The sequence below is a fragment of the Rattus rattus genome, chromosome 5 (genome assembly GCF_011064425.1).
Source record: "Rattus rattus isolate New Zealand chromosome 5, Rrattus_CSIRO_v1, whole genome shotgun sequence".
NCBI lineage: Eukaryota > Metazoa > Chordata > Mammalia > Rodentia > Muridae > Rattus > Rattus rattus.
The window spans coordinates 54,238,058-54,255,615 of NC_046158.1; the positions used below are offsets into that span (position 1 = coordinate 54,238,058).

The window sequence follows — 17,558 nt, forward strand, 5'->3', positions numbered from 1 at the left end:
GAGATATTAGCTATGAATAAGAGATCATTAAGAGTGACTGGCAGGAATAATGGCAACACATAGTGACACGTGGAAATTCATAAAACATACTTTTAAGAGCCGTAAGCTTTTAGATTTGAATCTTTCAAATTCACTGATTGAGTCTGTAGTGAAAAGTTGGTTAGAGGAGAACTGGTTTCACAAACACCCGAGGAATACTGGCTTTTTTCTAACCATCAGAAATCCTCAGGCACAAGTCTATTCTGATTCCATTTCTGGATATTTGGACAGCCCAAGACCTTGAGACCACAAGGAGTCCACTGAAGAGGAGGAAGACAGCAGAAGAGGGGTCTAACCTTTAACTTTCAGGGCTGTGCTGCAGCTGGCATGACCAACGCCATTGTGAGCTTCACAGATGTAGTCCCCAGTGTCCTCAACACTGGCTTCGTTGATGGTTAGCAGTGCCACGGAATTCACGAAGGACATGTTGTATTTCCAGCTTTCGTGAAGTTCACTGTCATTCCGGAACCACACAACTTTGATCTCTGGAGAGCCACTTATCTTGCATTCCAGTTGGATGGATTCTCCCTGCTTGGCAACTTTTGAAGTATCTAATTTCTTAATAAACTTGGGAGGTTCTAGTAAACCAAAGGAAACAGTCAGTAATGCATAATCATGTGCCGAGAGAGTTTAGCCTTACAGTCGACAATCCCCGAAGTTCACATTTAACAGACTTACTATTGAGAATGAACTTTCTAATGATTTCATCATAAAATAAGTCATCTTTTTTTCCTATTAAGTAATTTAAAATATTTATAAGAAAATGTAGCTGATATATTGCAGTCCAGATATATAAGGGAAAATGCACTAGCTGATATAATTCTGTATTTGATATAAAACTTGTAATGATAAGTCAGGGTGTTATACGACAAGAAATGATGAAAAGGAAGAGTGAATGATTGAAACCGTAGTCAACAAGGTTTAGTGAAAGAAGGCTCATTTAAGAGACAATATGAGGAGAAGGCAAAACTTTGGTTATTGTTCCTCTAACACGTAGGCATCAATCAAATATGACTGTTAGTTTAACCCAGAAGTTTAAAAACTCAAGACAGCTGAAAATAGTGTCTTACACCTATAATCCTAGCTCCCAGGAGGATGAGATAGGAGGATTCCTATAAGTTACAGGCCAGCATGGACTATAGATAGTAAGACAGTTTCTCGAAAACAAAAACAAACAAGGCAACCACAACTTCTTTCTCATCTTTGGCACTACTGAGAGGTTGAGCTGACAGCTTCACACATGTGAGGCCAATGCTCGTGATACTGAGTTATAGCACCAGCCTCAAAATGGAAAGCCTAAAGACCCTTAGAGGACAGTAACACAGGCACATGACACAACAAACGTTGGCAAATACTCTGCCATGATACCTTTCACACTGAGCTGAGCAGAGCACATGTCTTTCCCAACATCATTGGTGGCTTGACAAGTGTATTGACCAGAGTCTCCTTTGCCCACTTTAAGAATCCTCAGATGGGGAGTGTTGCCCACACACGTGATAGTATAGTTCCCTCCAGGTCGGATTTCCTTGTTATCTTTTGACCACGTGACTCTCATCGGTTGAGCGCCAGTGACGTGACACTCAAAATCTGCACTTTCTCCAGCAATAACATCTATGGACACTGGCTTGATGTCAAAGAAAGGTGATTTCTTAGGTTCTGGAAGATTAGAGGAAACGGTTTCGGCTGTCAGTTATTTTTTTCTTCACAATTAAATAAAAAAACAAACCCAGGGTTTATAAAGAGAAAGATGGTCATGGGAACACACCTCTTGCTGTTAGTCTAGCCGTAGATGATGCTGTGCCAAGCGGATTGGAAGCCGAGCAGGAATACTGGCCAGAGTGACTCAGGTCGGTTTGCAAAATTTTTAATGTTGCCACATTATCCACAAATGACATCTGCAGATTTTCATCATCCCTTAGAAGTACCCCATCTCTATACCAGCACACTTGGATGGGCGCAGAGCCATTTAGTCGGCAAGTGAGGGTAACTGGTAAGCCAACGGTTTGCTCAATGTCCTTCAACTGTCTTGCAAAGGAAGGCGGGAGTTGGCGCTCTGTAGGAAGACAAGTTATACTTGAGGAGTTAGTGGATAAAGTGCGACCCTCCCCTTAAAGATAAAGGAGTTAATGAGGGGAAAGCAACTTTCTTAATGTCTAAGATAACCATCACCTTGGATTCTGAAGACGGTCTTAGAGGATGCTGTTCCTATGCTGTTCTCTGCCACGCACGTGTACTCTCCGCTGTCATTGATGCCCACTTTATTAAACACAAGCGTGGCCACGTTGTTTGTAAAGTAGGTCCTGTATTCTGGAGTTGACCTTAACTTGGTGTCTCCTTTGAACCAAGATACTGTAATTTCTGGTGTCCCAGCAACTTGGCATTGCAAGGAAACTGAGTCTCCAACTGATGCCTCCAGAGGTTCTAATTCCGTCACAAAATAAGGTGGTTCTACAGAAGAAAGGCTCACAATCAGCCAATGGAATAGCAGAAGAGCAAAGGTCCCACCCTGCGTGTAAATCCAAAATTCTTAAGAGGGTAATGTAACACACCTAATGTAGACACGAGGGCGTCACAAGTGTCCCTTCCTGCCTCGTTTTCAATCTCACAGGAGTAGTGCCCTGCATCTCCTTTGGCGCTGGTCAGAATCTCCAGGATGCATGTTTTCTCCGTGGTGACAATGTTGCATCTTTCAGATGGAGTTATGACAACTCCGTCTTTTTTCCAGGTGACAGAAATTGGAAGTGTCCCAGTGTAGGTGCCCTCCAGAATTATAGACTTCCCCGGTTCTACAGAGTGATCACTTAACTTCTTTACAAATGTGGCCGGTTCTGATAAGTGACAGACATTGCAGTTAGACACATCGTAAAGCCATAGACATTTCAGTAATCAAAGCAAGGAGAGGGAGTTTGTTTGGCAAACCTTTCACAAAGAGACGCGTAGTGCAGGATGCTTGGCCGGCATTGTTAGAAACCACGCAGGTGTATTCCCCACTCTGGGATACGTCGATATTAAATAATTCCAGTTCTGCCACGGTGTCTTCAAAATAAATATTGCACCTGTCTCCTTTCACCAATTCTCTGGCACCCCTAAACCAGCCAACCTTGAATGGAGGGGTTCCTCTGATAACACTTGTGAAGGTTATGTTTTTGCCCGGAAGGACTTCCAGGGGTTCAGGTTCTTTCACAAAAGAGGGAGGCTCTACACAGACATAGAAGACAATGGAAAGATCCAGTAAGCTCTGTACTTACTTTCGATTTTGAATAAGAAATGAAGAGTACTTTAGATGTGTATCAATCTGGACATATTCCCAGAGAGGAATTTTTAATACATGTCATGCAATACTGACTGTGTATCACTGACCTTGTACGGTCAACAGGGCACGACATTCATCCGACCCAGCCACATTAGCAGCCACACATGTGTAACTGCCCATGTCCGATGAGTCCAGAGAATTCAACTGCAATGTGCAGACGTTATCTGAAAATGTCGTTTGGTACTTTGCTCCACTGACAATCTTAGTTTTCTCATGAAACCAGGCAATAGAGATGGGAGAGGATCCAGCCACTTTACATTCTAAGACGCAAGAGGTGCCCAGGACCCCACCAATATCCTTCAGTCTTCTGGTGAAAGAGGGAGGGACCATTCGGTCTGCATAAGGAAAGACACATGATTTGTGGTGACTCGAAGGGACAGAAGAGATGTGAAAGAAGGAAAGTTCATAAGAGAAATTTACATACGAGGGCATCTGTGAGCCGATGCAAATGCCAGAACTCACCTGACACATCGACCACAGCTGTGCAACTGCTTTTTCCAACATTGTTCTGAACCTGGAACGTGTAGGTACCGGCATCTTCCTTCTCAACCGAGAGAATTTTCAAGGAAGAGATTTTGTTGTAGAAGCTAAATTTGTGTTTTTGGCTGCTGGTCAAGAGCTTTCCGTCCTTATACCACTCAACAGACAGCTCCGGAGTGCCAGCCACCTTACACTCCAGGGAACACGTTTCTCCCACGGTCACCGTCATGGACCCTGCCTTCTCTACAATGACCGCAGGCTCTGAAATAAAACATGAGATGCCTCTTTAAAAACCTAGACCTTCCCTGCATCTCCTCTATGAATTGCACTAAGATTATCTCTCCCAGTGATGACTATATCATCCTCTCTCTTGGCTTTAAAATGTGACTCCATAATTCTATGCATTCATAAAATGATTAGCATTCATTAAAAACATATTTGGGCATTATTCAATTCCAAGACAATTTGGGCAATGTACACCAGATGATCTGGCTTTTAGAAAGGTAAAAATTATATTTACTTCATGAGTGCACATGTGTGCTTGGTGGGGTCTATGCATGGAATGCATGTAGAGGTCAGAGGTCCCAATTGGTCCCAGGGATTGAACTGAGGTCCTCAGGGATGATGGCAGGCGGCTTAACCCACTGGGCCATCTCACTGGGCCATCTCACTGGGCCATCTCACTGGGCCGTCTCACTGGGCCGTCTCACTGGACCCCAGATAATGTGTCTTGATTTACACTTGACCCTTTTTAGAGCAGAGGGTCCCTGTTAAAATGAGTTACTTGGTGCTTTCTCCTCTGTGCTAAGTTGCTAGAGAAGATAGTTTGAAAGATCTCTCCACTTTCTTTCTTATTAATGGATTGAAATTTAATATGTTCAATGATGACAATGCATATCTTTCTTCAAACGTTGCTCCTTTGTCAGCTTAGCCACTACTATAATACAGTAGTGTACGTAAGAATAGAAGGCCTCCAAGTGGTTCACACTGAAAGCAAAGATACTCAGGATATCTGCTCCCCACCAAGAAAATGTGCAGATGCAATAAAACAGCTAGCTATCATTCGTTAGAACTGTGGGAATCAGAAAAGATTGGTCCTTTTCCTTTAAGCCTTCTAAATAGTGAGGCTAAATACAATTCTGGGAGAAATTCAGAACCATAAGATTGCACGGAAGCCATCCCAGTGATTGCTCCCAAATGCTAACAGAGGACTGCTGTACCTAAGACAGTCAGCGTGGCCATGTTTTCCCTCACTCCGCCGTCATTCTTGACTTGGCAAATGTACTTCCCAGCATTAGCTGGCTCCGCTTTAGCAAACTGCAGAGTCGCGACGTTGTTGACGAAAGAAATTCTAACGTTCTCGCTCTCTCTGATCACTTCTTCTTTCTCTTTAAGCCACTGCACAGAAATGGGCGGGGCACCTTCAATGGATGCTTGCAGCTCAGCAGGCTCGCCAGCCACCACCGTGAGGCTGTTCAGCTTGGAGATGAATTTTGGTGGTTCTGAGCAGGAAAAGATAAATAGAGATTGCTCACAGTGCTTTCCAGGTGATGGGAGAGAGGGCACGCTGAGCATTTGGCACGTGCCTTATCTTTCTGCCATGCCCAGAGACCATGCTTACCTTTTAACTTTATAGAACAGATGCAAGTGTCACTGCCCACTTCGTTCTGGGCTTTGCAGTGGTATTCACCGATATCTGTCGATTCCACGTTGAGGATGTGAATGCTCGCGTGGAAGTTCTTGGATGCGATCTTGTACTTCTTGCTGCTTCGGAGCTGACGCTTGTCTTTGTACCACACCACCTCAAAGGGCGGTGTTCCCGAAAGCTCACACTCAAGGCTAACTTCAGTGTTCTTAAGGGTTTCTACTACAGGCGGAAAGCTGCTAAAAACGGGTGGTTCTGTAAAAAAAGACAAGAATGTCTCATGAGCTGGGCTAATCGACTTCCTCCGGTGGAAAAGGGTTTTCTATTTTTCAATCAGAAGCATGGTTTAAGATGTTATCATGCGTGGGCAGCAATGTCACAAAGGAGCTTTTATAAGACAACCAGCTAGATAGGTGGAGAGCCGAGGCACACCTAAGAGGGTCACAGTTGAGAAACTCAATGTGCTGATTATTTTGGACTATAAAGATTGATGCAGGATTTACAGATGAATAAGTATATTAGTAAGTGGGAATTTTATGAGCTGTGGAATCTTGCCTTTAGAAAATAAAAAAAAAGAATGTCATTTATGCTTTACAACAGAGGTACCCAGAAGTCACAATCACAGCTGTGATCTGAGTCTTCCACTTCAGGAACTGGTTATTGTAATAATTAACTCACATGACAAATTTGAGCATTATGCAAAGCATGCTGGGAGATGGCTGTGGAAAATATCAGCACTATTTGCACCACAGTAGAATTACGTTTTTAAAGATAGGAGCTGATTCTCAGGAAAGAGGAAAAATATTGTTGCTCTTTTAAAGATGTAATGTTAAAACCTGTATTCTTTATACATTACATCATTATGGTACAGACCATACTAAGGATCCTGATATAGCTGTAATGTGATTGAAATCAAATGACTAATTTAAAAATATTCTATTTATTTTCATATATCTAATTCATTTTGAAATATCTAATTCAATGCTTGGTCACTGTGTTAGGTGATCAGAATAATAGCATTAAAATTACAAGAAAAATGTTTCAAAATGATCCCCTTGCATTTAAAATAAACTTAATAGGAAAAGGACATTCAATCAAGGACATATGTCTATATTTATGAAATATTCTAGCTTTGAGATAGAAACTAAGAAAGCAGTGAAGAAGCCATGAGACCCAGGGGAGAAGGTGATGGGTTTCCATGAATGAGAAAAAGAAAGATATTTCTACCTTTTACTGTAACCTTGGTACTGCAGCTGGTGCTGCCAGCAGGATTCTGAGCCTCACAGATAAAATCCCCGCTGTCCTCTGTCCCGAGGCTGTTCATCTGCATGACTGCCACTGAGTCAATGAAAGTCATCTGGTATTTATCACTGGCTGTGAGCTCATGTTCATTTCTATACCACGCCACTCGAATTTCTGGAGATCCAGTAATCTTGCATTCCAATCGTGCCGAGTCACCTGCTTTTACTATTTTGGAAGCTTCTAATTTCTTTACAAACTTCGGTGGTTCTAAAGAGTCAGGAAAAGGGAAATTATGAAAGAACAACAACAAGTCACAAAAGTCCAATTGGGCAATATGTAGAAAAGGGAGAGACAGACCAAGATCTGGGAAATAGGCTCTACTGAGTTAGAAAGCTACATTGTAACAGAGCACAGGAACAAAGGAGGCATGGGTCGGACAGAAACATAAGACAAGGAAACTTGCACACCTGTCACAAGCAACATTGTAGTGCAAGAGTCGCTACCAACATCATTGGTAACTTGGCAAGTATACTGTCCAGTCTTAGAAGCATCCACTGAGTAGAGGTTTAAGAAGCTGGTTGACCCTTCCAAGCCAATGAAACACTTAGGTCCTGAGACAAGTTCCACGTCATCTTTAAGCCATTTAATTTTGAATGGTGGTGTTCCTTTCAACACAGCCTTAAATTCCACTGTAGAATCCGGTATAGCTTGCTGCCTCTCAGGTTTCACTAGGAAGCTTGGTGGTTCTACAGATTTTAAGAGAATCATATTTAGTTATAGCCCTTGTAGCTCAATGATTTTTATAGACATATAAAAAAACAACTGGGGGAAAGAGGTAACAAATATTTCTTGAGCCCAGTGAATGTGAATAGAAAGAAACAGAATTATTAAGAGCTCTACTTCTGAGGATACAAGGTTAAGAGTGACGTGTTTTGGAAGTGCCTACAAAGAAGAACTTAGAAGACACAAACGAGCTCTGACCTTTCACAGTTAAGATGCCACTACAAGCGTTGTCTCCTGCTACATTGGACACCTTGCAGGTATAATTTGCAGTGTCTTCTAATTCCAGATTACTAACTTCCAGTGACACGGTATTTTCGTGACATACAAGTCTGTATTTTGCACTTGTAGATATTTCTTTTCCATCTTTAAACCACTGAGCATTGATAGGAAGTGACCCAGACACCTTGCACTCCATGTGGATAGAAGATCCCAGAACTTTATCCATTTTGGTTAACTTTTTGGTGAACGATGGGGGAATGTCTTGGTCTATCCAAGGCAAATAGCAAAAACACAGCCATTAGTCTGTTGCTTCTCATCTACAAGATCTATGCTGTAAGGTAAGGTGGGGCAAAGGTACACACCTAGCACTCTTAGGTAGGCATCACAGCTACTGCTTCCAAAGTCGTTTTCCACCTTGAACGTGTACTGTCCACTGTCTTGCTTCATTACTGACTGAATCCTAAAACTGGCCACATTATTTTCAAAACTCATTGAAAAATATCTACTGGGTACAATCTGTTTCCCATCTTTAAGCCATTTGACTTTGAGTTCTGGTGTTCCTGCCACCACGCACTCCAAGGTGACCGGGTCTTTCTCGGTAACATCGACTGACTTAGCTTTCTCTATGATTTGAGCAGGTTCTGTAGTAAGAATGAAAACGTGCATAAATTAGATTGGTGATTCTACTAGAACCCAAACACACCTATACAACTATCCCTATAGAACACAATCTCAGGGAATAGCTCACCGACCTTGTACTAAGAGGAAAGCATAACACCTCTCCACTCCTGACTCATTCTTGGCTTGACATGTGTATCGCCCACTGTGCCCGTTGTCCACACTCCGGACTTGAAGTGTGGCCACACTGTCCTCAAAAGAAATATGGACATTGTCATTTTCCTCAAGAATCTGGTCATCTTTTAGCCAAGTTATAGAAATCGGAGGTGAGCCTGCCACGGTGCTCTGAAAGGTGGCGGAACTCTTCAAGACGGTGGTGACATTTTCTATCTTCTTGATGAATGATGGTGGTTCTGTGATTAAATGAGACAGTGGTTCAAGAAGAGGCACCTTTTAACTCCTACTCATTACCTACTCATTAAAGAGCACTCAGTATTTTGACTTGGTGGCTGGTCCTAGCACGTGACTGACCTTTCAAGGCAACTCGCGCAGTGCAAGCACAGCTGCCTCCTTCGTTGGCTATGATGCACTGATATTCACCAACGTCTGAAGGGTCACACTTGGTTATGTGCAGGTAAAACACTGACATCTTCTCAGACATTGTGTACTTTTTGCCACTTCTGATTTCCTTGTTATTCTTCAGCCAAGTGACTTCAAATGGAGTTGTCCCCATGACCTCACACTCTAGTTCCACGTCGCTGTCCTTTACTACCTCCACAGGCTCCAGCTCCCTGATAAAGATGGGAGGCTCTACAGAGTCAAAAGGAAGACAGAGAGAAGCTTAACTCAAGAGAAACCTCGGCCCCTGCAGGCAGCCCGGCTAAAACGCAAAGCAGACTCCATAACGAACCTTTCACTTTTAGTTCGATGCTACAGCTCGCAGTGCCTGCGTCATTTCGAGCTTCGCAGACGTAAGTCCCACTATTTTCAACCCTGGCATTAGAAATCTGGAAAGTGGCCAAACCATCCACAAAAGAAATGCCGTATCTCCTAAGATCTGTTATTTCATTCCCATCCAAATACCAAGACACTCTGATTTCCGGGGTGCCTGTTACTTGGCATTCAAATGTTGTTGACTGTCCATTTCTCAGCACTAGCACTGGGCTGGGCTTCTTAATAAATTGAGGAGGTTCTAAAGATGAAGAAAAAAAGGGAACGACATGCTGAATGGTTTTTAAAACAAAGCTCGACAAACGAAACCATTTTCTTAATGAACTTTCCCTTCCCAAAGACCAGTTAGGCAAGCAAGAAAAAAAGAGACGATCTAGAGACCAGACCTTTTACAAAGATGGTGGCTTTACTGCTTGTCGTGCCAACATCATTGCTTAGCTGGCAAATGTAGGTCCCGGAGTCGGCAGCTTTGGCTGAAAAGAGTTCAAGAATGGTGGAGGTGTCATCCTTCCAAACCGAGCGAGCTGCCCCAGGGTGCAGCTCCTTGTTATCTTTAAACCACTTTATTGTCATGGGTGCAGTGCCACCCACAAGAGCCTTCAATTGAACCCTTGTGCTGGGATTCACATCTTGTGACTGTGGCTTTTCCACGAAGTAAGGGGGTTCTGGTATGAAAGAACAGGAAGCAAAAGAGAGAGACAATTTATTTTAGAACTCAATGAAGGGGAAATTAAGAAGTGTAAGGCAATAAAGTTTGGAAAGATAGAGATTAAAAATTGCCAACCTTTGACTGTCAGGTGACCACTGCACTGGCTGTGGCCTGCCTTGTTGGTGGCAGAACAGGTGTAAGTTCCACTGTCTGTGCCTTCCAGCTGACTGATCTCTAAGAAGGCAGTATTGTCATGAAAAGAGAATTTGTACTTGTCGCTAGCTGAGATTTCTTGGTCGTCTTTGAACCATTGGATGCTTATGGGATGTGATCCAGCCACTATACACTCTAAGTCGATAAAAGACCCTTTAATGCTGTCCATCTTTCTCAGTTTTTTGGTGAATGAAGGAGGTATAATAAGATCTAGCCAACAAAAAGCAAGAAAAGGTTAGGTTAATCTAACTATTTTTGTTCTCTCTCTTAACATCCTCTCTCCCTCTCCCTCTCCCTCTCTCCCCCACTTCTCTGTCTCTGACCACAAGGTGCTAAGACCTGAACCCAGTATCTTGTACACACAAGGCAAATGTACTCTTTTATTGAACTCCCAGAGCCCTGTGTTTTTTCTTAAATCATACACGAAGAAGAGCCCCTGAAACACTCAACTCCTATCAGTAGAAATCAATACCAACCTAAGACATTAATGCTAGCCTTGCAGCTGCTTCTCCCAACATCGTTTTGGACCTCAAAAGTATATTCTCCACTATCTTTCTTCTCTGTGGAAATAATCTTTAGTATTGAGACTGTGTCAGTGACACTGATTTTGTATTTTGGACCCAGGGTAAGTTCTTGGCCATCCTTAAACCATTTGGCTGAAATCTCCTTAGTCCCTGAAAATTTAACTTGCAAAGTGGCTGGGTCTCCTTGAGTGACATCTATGGACACAGCTTCCTCTGTTATTGTTGCAGGTTCTGTAGAAAACAAAGGACAGGTATGGGCTATGAAGCGCCCCGCTGTATGGTCTATTATCTATTTCTCCCTCCAACCCAAGGTCGATTTCCGGACCAACCTTTCACTGAGAGTAATGCAGAACACCTTTGTATGCCTGCATCATTTTTGGCTTGACAGACATATTTCCCATCATGCTTGACTTCAATACCACTGAGGTATAGACTAGCCACGTTGTTCTCAAAAGTCATTCTTATATTGTCATCTTCAGTGATCTCATCATTGTCTTTTAACCACGTCACAGTGATTGGCAAGGAGCCTTTCAGAGTGGCCTGGAAGGCAGCTGTACCTCCACGGAGGGAACTGGTGGTTTCGATCTTCTTAATGAAGGACGGGGGTTCTATCAGAAGAACGGGTTCTCAATCAGTGCTACGGCAAGACCGAATCTAGAAACTTAACATGTGTCTGGGTAGGAGAGCCCGTCCATCAACTAAGCCAACACTGACCTCTTAATGTCACCCGGGCACTGCAGGTGCTGCTGCCCACCTCGTTGGTCACCCGGCACTGGTATTCACCTGCATCTGAAGCTACAAACTTGAGGATCTGCAGGCTCACCAGCTGATCCTGAATGAAGGTTTTATACTTTCTACCGCTTCGAAGGGTTGTGTTGTCTTTGAACCAAGTGATCTCAAAGGGAGGGGTGCCTGCCACCTCGGCCAGCAGCATGACATCATACTCCTTTAATACTTCAATGGACTTAAATTCCTTGGTAAAGTAAGGTGACTCTATAGTAGAAAAGAATGGCCTGTGTTAATGGGCAAGGACCTGTGCTGTGAGCCCAAAGTTTGGTCACATGGGGATGAGGTGAGAACCGACCTTTGACTATGACAATGCTAGTGCAGTGGTCACTGCCGGCCTCGTTTTGAGCCTCACACATGTATTCCCCACTGTCTTCAATGGCCACATCGGTAAGCCTTAAAACCGCAGTGGACTCCACAAAAGACATCGTGTGTTTGCTGCTCTCCCTCAGTTCTCGGTCATTCGCAAACCACGTTATCTTAATTGGAGGGGTGCCCGTGACATTGCAGACTAGCTGAGTGGCATCTCCTTTCTTTAACAGTTGTGATGGTTCTAACTTTTCAGTAAATGTAGCGGGCTCTGCGAAAGGAAGGGAGTTATTAAGAAGAGCAGTAGAAAAGAGGAAGACGCTTATGTAGAAAGGGTCTCGGGGCCGCCCAAAGGTGTCAAAAGAAGAACGCAAACCTTTCACAAACAAGTTTGCACTGCACTCCACACTCCCGGCTACGTTGCTGACTTTGCACGTGTAAGTGCCCGAATCCGTGGTTTTCACTGCGTAGAGCTCTAGGGAACTCTCTGAGGCTTCTTTGGTAATATAACAGCTCCCACCAGAAACCAACTCCTTGTCGCCCTTAAACCACCTGATGGTGAGGGGAGTGGATCCTTGGAAAGCACTCTTCAGACAGACTGCCGAGCCAGGCAGAACATCCCTGGACTCTGGCTTAGTTACAAAACTGGGTGGTTCTGAAGAAGAGGTAGAAGACAGAATTTGAAGGAGTTACAAGTCTGGACCCAATGGAAGTTGGCTTAATTTGAACATTGGTAAAACAGACTACAAAGTTCCTAGCCAACCTTGCACAATCAGGGCTCCTCTGCTGTCTTTGCTGCCCACGGAATTTGTGGCCCGACAGGTGAAATTCCCTGCGTCGTTCATGTCTACTCTACTGATCTCCAAAGAGGCTGTGCCTTCCACAAATGCTATCTGGTATCTGTCAGAAGCAGCGATTTCCTTGCCATCCTTAAACCAGGAAACCCTCATGGGGAGTGAGCCGGCGATTTTGCAGTCTAACCTGCAGGCACCGCCAACGACACTGTCCACATTACGTAAGGGTTTGGTGAATAGCGGAGCGATGTCTCGATCTGTTCACGGTATAAGAAAGAAAGCGAGATCAATAGGGCAGACTGCCTAGTGCTTCACCTCTGGACAGCTTTTGATGGGTTGTAGAGCACGACGTAACATGGTTTCCTAAAAATACTAACCTAACACAGTAAACGTGGTCTCACATGAGCTGCTACCCACTTCGTTGGAAATCTCAAATGTGTACTGGCCACTGTCGTGCAGTTCAGCGGAATAAAATTTCAGCTGGGCAATGTTGTTTTTAAAACTGATTCGGTACTTTTTACTAGCAACCAAGGGTCTCCCGTCTTTGTACCACTTGGGCTTGAGTTCTGGAGTGCCCGAGACTGTGTACTCCAGAGTGGCTGGGTCCCCTGCGGTCACCTGGATCAGTTCTGCTCGCTCAATGATTTTGGCAGGTTCTACAAAGGCATCAGACAGTTAGGGTTCCTTAGTGTGAATCAAGGCTTCCCTTTAAGTGAAAAGGGCACTTAGAAGTTAAAATGTCCCTACACGAACCTTTCACTATCAACTCCCCGACAGACGTCTGGCTCCCAGCTTCGTTTTCAGCTAGGCACGTGTATTTGCCACCCAAACCGATCTGAACATCAGGGATGGTCAAGACTGCAACTCCACTGGAAAAGCTCATTTTGATTTTTCCATCCTCTTTAATGACTTCTTGGCCTTTCATCCACATGACAGAAATGGGTTCTGACCCTCTCACGGCAGCTTGTAAGGTAACAGTTTGTCCTGCTAGGGCTGTAAAGTCATCTACTTTCTTGACAAAGGTTGGTGGTTCTAGTTAAGGAAAGAAGGCAGACAGGCTGTCAGTTCCCAGGCACTCTCAGCCCCATCGCCACTGCTGCAGGGGGTCATCCAGGTTGTTTCCCTTGTCCAATGCAACCATTTCCCAACCCTCATTTATTAGAAAGAAGAAAGAAATTAACAAGAAGAACTATCAATTCCATTCAAGAGAGGCACAGAAAAGAAATGCCAGTGAGCAAAATGACTTTTTACGTAATTCCCTTTTGCTATGATTTAATAAACATTTCTGCTCATATCAAGATAAAGACTCGAATAAAAGCTCTTGGCCCAGAGTTCAAACTAAGGCAAAAACACATTGGAAAGGTCAGAAGAAAGGAAAAGAATTAGCTTTCTTTCCACGGTTTAAGAAAGCTATTTGGACCATTTACAGGAACATCCCACCCTTCCTCACTGACCTTTTAGTAAGTGTGTGGCGACACAGCCACACTTTCCAACTTCATTAGCCACCACACATTCGTAATCGCCAACGTCGGCGCTATTGAAAGATGTGATTTCCAGAAACACAAAGGTCTTCTGAGTAAACAACCTGTACTTTTTACTACTTCGGATTTGCTTCTTGTCTTTAAACCAGCTAACTTCGAAGGGTCCCGTGCCCGCGACCTCACACTGAAGCAGTGCATTGGCCCCTCGCACTATGTGTGCAGGTTCAAGAGTTTTGATGAAAGAGGGAGGCTCTACAAAAGCACAAAGCACAGAGTGAGCTGTGAGTTACAAGCAAAGGAAAGAAAGGCAAATGTTCTCAGGGAAGCGAGCGCTGGCGGCTCAGCGGACAAACCTTTGATAACTACTTCAGTACTGCAGCTGTCACTGCCCGCGTCATTGGTGGCTTCACAGGAGTATGTGCCGCTGTCATCAACTTTTACATCAGTGATGTCCAGGATAGCCTCAGAATTGGCAAAAGACATGCGGACCGTGTTGCTTTCACTAAGTTCTTTGTTATTTTTGAACCAAGTGACCTGGATCACAGGTGAGCCTTTCAGCTTGCAATGGAGGCGCGCTGATTCGCCCGGGAGCATTAAATAAGAGGGATCCACCTTCTTCACGAAGGATGGCGGTTCTACATGACGCGTAGGGAAAAAAAAATGGAGAGGATGACTGAACCATACACACCACAAAAGAGAAGCAGACACATGTGACAAAAGACAGAAAACGAATCTTGACAAAACTTCTGAGCAAGCCATGATACATTCTGCCCTTTCCCTTCATTCAGAAACACTTTTCTCATCCCTTGATAGAAAGGACAAAAGAAAAAAAAAAGACACAAGCAAGCAGACTATATCTATATGAAGAGTGACTTTCTGAACAAAGACAGCAATAATAGACATGCTAACATCTATGGGATGGGGCAGGGTGTCCCACCAGCCTTCAACCCACACAAAGGACTGCAGGCAGCCGAGGAAAGCTGAGAGAAGGAGACAAAGTGTTCCCCAGGGAGGAGCATGTCGATTGGTTATCCAACACCAAACGGTTAGTCCTGAAAACATATGTACCAATAGCATTCTGTAGATGAAGCAGGTCGCATTTGTGTATTTAAGGGTATGTAGGCAACAGTTAATAATAATTTAAAAAAAAAAAGAGGCTGTGGATTTGCAAGAGAACAAGGAGGGGTGTATGGGATGGTGAAGAGGGAGGAAAAGGAAATTAAGTAATTCATTATCACTTCAAAATAAATTACTTAAAAAGAAGACGGCTAAGAGTTGCCCACACATTTAAATTTTAAGCGAGATTTATAATTGCCTTTGTTAAAAAAAAAATACAAAGCAAACGGACTCTTAAGAAGATTAAACAAAAATAAAACCAACCAAACGACAGCCCACCAAGCGATGTCACCACTTTCCCAGACCCAGAGGTTTACGTTGAGAATTTAATTAATAACAAAGGGTGGGGATGGTACAGCTGTCAGAGAGTGTTCACAGAAGAGGGAGACCCTTCCAAGGCTTCCTTTCAGACAGGAAGTGGCAGAGAGCTGCCGGGCACTCTTACCTCGGACCGCGACTGTGGCAGACGAGGAACTGCTCCCAGCCTCGTTGGAAGCTGTGCACGAATAGGTTCCCGAATCTTTGAGTTTGGCCAGAGGAATCTCAAGCGATGCTATTTTATCTTCAAAATAGATCTTGTAGTCTTTCCCAGCGGGCAGTTTTTGCCCGTCTTTGCTCCACGTGATGGTAACTTTCCTATCCTCATCTACCTGGCATTCAAGGTGGATCTTCTTATTGATGGCCGACTGCACGGGCTCCAGCTCTTTAATGAAGTGGGGTTTGTCAATGATGGTCAACTCGGCTTGGCAGATATCCGCTCCGAATTTGTTAGAAGCCTTACAAGAGTAAACACCCCTGTCCTGAACAGTAAGATTTGAGAGTTCTAAACTGTGCTTGTTGTCTGCGTCTGTGATCCGGCAGTCAGGTGACGGCGACAGGGCAGTACCGTCTTTCTGCCAGATGGTGTCAATCACCGGAGTCCCTGACACTGTGCAGAGAAACTTGGCTGCCTTACCCACGAAAGTCGTAAGGGACTTGGGCCTGGAGAGAAAGGTTGGTGGATACGCCTCTGCAAGAGAAAGGTTTCCGTGTTACATGTGGTCTGCAAAGTTCCCACTGCAACGACATATTCCAAGGCAGAGAAGAGATAAGTTATGTCGCCAGGTGAACAGAAGACATTGCCTTAAACAACAGTGTGGGGATAAGACCAAAGGTTGGGAAAGGAGAAGGATGAATTGTCTCTAGCGAAGGAAAGGACATTTGTTCCCTCGAGAAGCAGTGCTGCTAAGGCTTTCTCTGTTACACCAGAGGGTCAAAAGTTAGAACGATGTGATAAAAAAAATTCAGTAACTCCCAGTGAACGTGATTGTTGGGGGGGAGGGCGGCAATGGGGGGAGGATGGGGAGGGGAACACCCATGAAGAAGGGGAGGGGGAGGGGTTAGGGGGATGTTTGCCCGGAAACCGGGAAAGGGAATAACATTGGAAATGTAAATAAGAAATACTCAAGTTAATAAAAAAAAAATTCAGTAATTTTACTTTTGTAAATTAGAAGACCAGAAGAAAGGTTGAGAAAATTCATGGGTCTGAAAATGGGGTAAGATTGAAACATTATGGAACCTTACAGAGGTCGTTCTAACCCCCTGGGATGGCAGGAAATCCTTATATCAGTTCACATCAAATCATGCGAAATACTTCACAGCAGAAACTTCCTATTCCCGTTCTCCATTATGAAGCAAAGCTTGAGGTTCTTCTCTTGCTGATAAGAGACACAGACGCTAACTCCCTGTCCTTTAAAAACAAAGGAGCTAAAGCTTTGGGTCAGCCCCATTACTGGGCTGGGCTAATTTGTGTAAAAAAAAAAAAAATCCTTAGCTGTCATTAAGAATAGTAGCATCATGGAGAAAAGTCCATGAGGCCTCAGCCCCTACAGGCAACTAAGAAATGCTGTGGGTGGGAAACATAGTCTTTCCCAGGGAGGAGCACACCAATTGGTTACCTAATAATCAAGAGTCAGGAAAACCTACAAGTAACATTACACGGACTGAACGGGGTTTATTTAGGAATCTATATCTGTTATACATGTTACAGCAATTAACAAAAAAAGAGACCATGAATAATGAAAAGAGAAAGCAAGGAGGGTCATCTAGGAGGGGGCAGAGGGAAGAAAGGGTAAATAGTGTAATTATCTTAATCTCAAACAAATAAAAGTGAAGAAGAATGCCAAAGTATTATCTGTATGGAAACGCCACTGTAGCAGGTTTCCTGGAATCTTGGAGATTTTCTGCTGTGTAATAAAGTTTCAAAGAAAAAAAAAATGCTTCAAAGAACTCCTTTTTCTGAGGTGGATGAGCAGGCTTCCCTCCCCTTGACATTCTCATTGAGTAAGACTTGCACCTAAGAGCAGCCCTCCTACCCAGGGGAGTCTCTTCCATCACTGCTGAGTTTCAAGCCACTA

At 43.8% G+C, this 17,558-nt stretch overlaps 1 protein-coding gene across 5 annotated transcripts in view; it reads right to left on the reverse strand.

Annotated features, from left to right (window-relative positions):
* The window catches only part of Ttn (titin), a 268,818-nt gene that overhangs the window by 182,646 nt on the left and 68,614 nt on the right, over window positions 1–17,558 (reverse strand). For 2 of the 5 annotated variants that reach the window (XM_032903539.1, XM_032903537.1), the window contains 30 exons: window positions 15,608–16,171; window positions 14,400–14,681; window positions 14,020–14,298; window positions 13,319–13,597; window positions 12,943–13,221; window positions 12,535–12,822; window positions 12,148–12,426; window positions 11,761–12,042; window positions 11,391–11,669; window positions 11,006–11,284; window positions 10,629–10,907; window positions 10,075–10,362; window positions 9,677–9,955; window positions 9,250–9,531; window positions 8,871–9,149; window positions 8,474–8,752; window positions 8,084–8,362; window positions 7,701–7,988; window positions 7,187–7,465; window positions 6,705–6,986; window positions 5,454–5,732; window positions 5,053–5,334; window positions 3,815–4,093; window positions 3,400–3,687; window positions 2,959–3,237; window positions 2,589–2,867; window positions 2,209–2,487; window positions 1,805–2,092; window positions 1,408–1,695; window positions 336–617 (listed from right to left, as the gene is read on the reverse strand). The exons of 2 other annotated variants lie outside the window; for them this stretch is intronic. In XM_032903539.1, coding sequence (XP_032759430.1) covers window positions 336–617; window positions 1,408–1,695; window positions 1,805–2,092; window positions 2,209–2,487; window positions 2,589–2,867; window positions 2,959–3,237; window positions 3,400–3,687; window positions 3,815–4,093; window positions 5,053–5,334; window positions 5,454–5,732; window positions 6,705–6,986; window positions 7,187–7,465; window positions 7,701–7,988; window positions 8,084–8,362; window positions 8,474–8,752; window positions 8,871–9,149; window positions 9,250–9,531; window positions 9,677–9,955; window positions 10,075–10,362; window positions 10,629–10,907; window positions 11,006–11,284; window positions 11,391–11,669; window positions 11,761–12,042; window positions 12,148–12,426; window positions 12,535–12,822; window positions 12,943–13,221; window positions 13,319–13,597; window positions 14,020–14,298; window positions 14,400–14,681; window positions 15,608–16,171 — 8,727 coding nt within the window. The remainder of the gene's footprint in view (window positions 1–335; window positions 618–1,407; window positions 1,696–1,804; window positions 2,093–2,208; window positions 2,488–2,588; window positions 2,868–2,958; window positions 3,238–3,399; window positions 3,688–3,814; window positions 4,094–5,052; window positions 5,335–5,453; window positions 5,733–6,704; window positions 6,987–7,186; window positions 7,466–7,700; window positions 7,989–8,083; window positions 8,363–8,473; window positions 8,753–8,870; window positions 9,150–9,249; window positions 9,532–9,676; window positions 9,956–10,074; window positions 10,363–10,628; window positions 10,908–11,005; window positions 11,285–11,390; window positions 11,670–11,760; window positions 12,043–12,147; window positions 12,427–12,534; window positions 12,823–12,942; window positions 13,222–13,318; window positions 13,598–14,019; window positions 14,299–14,399; window positions 14,682–15,607; window positions 16,172–17,558) is intronic. One more of the 5 variants, XM_032903538.1, reaches the window with a different exon arrangement.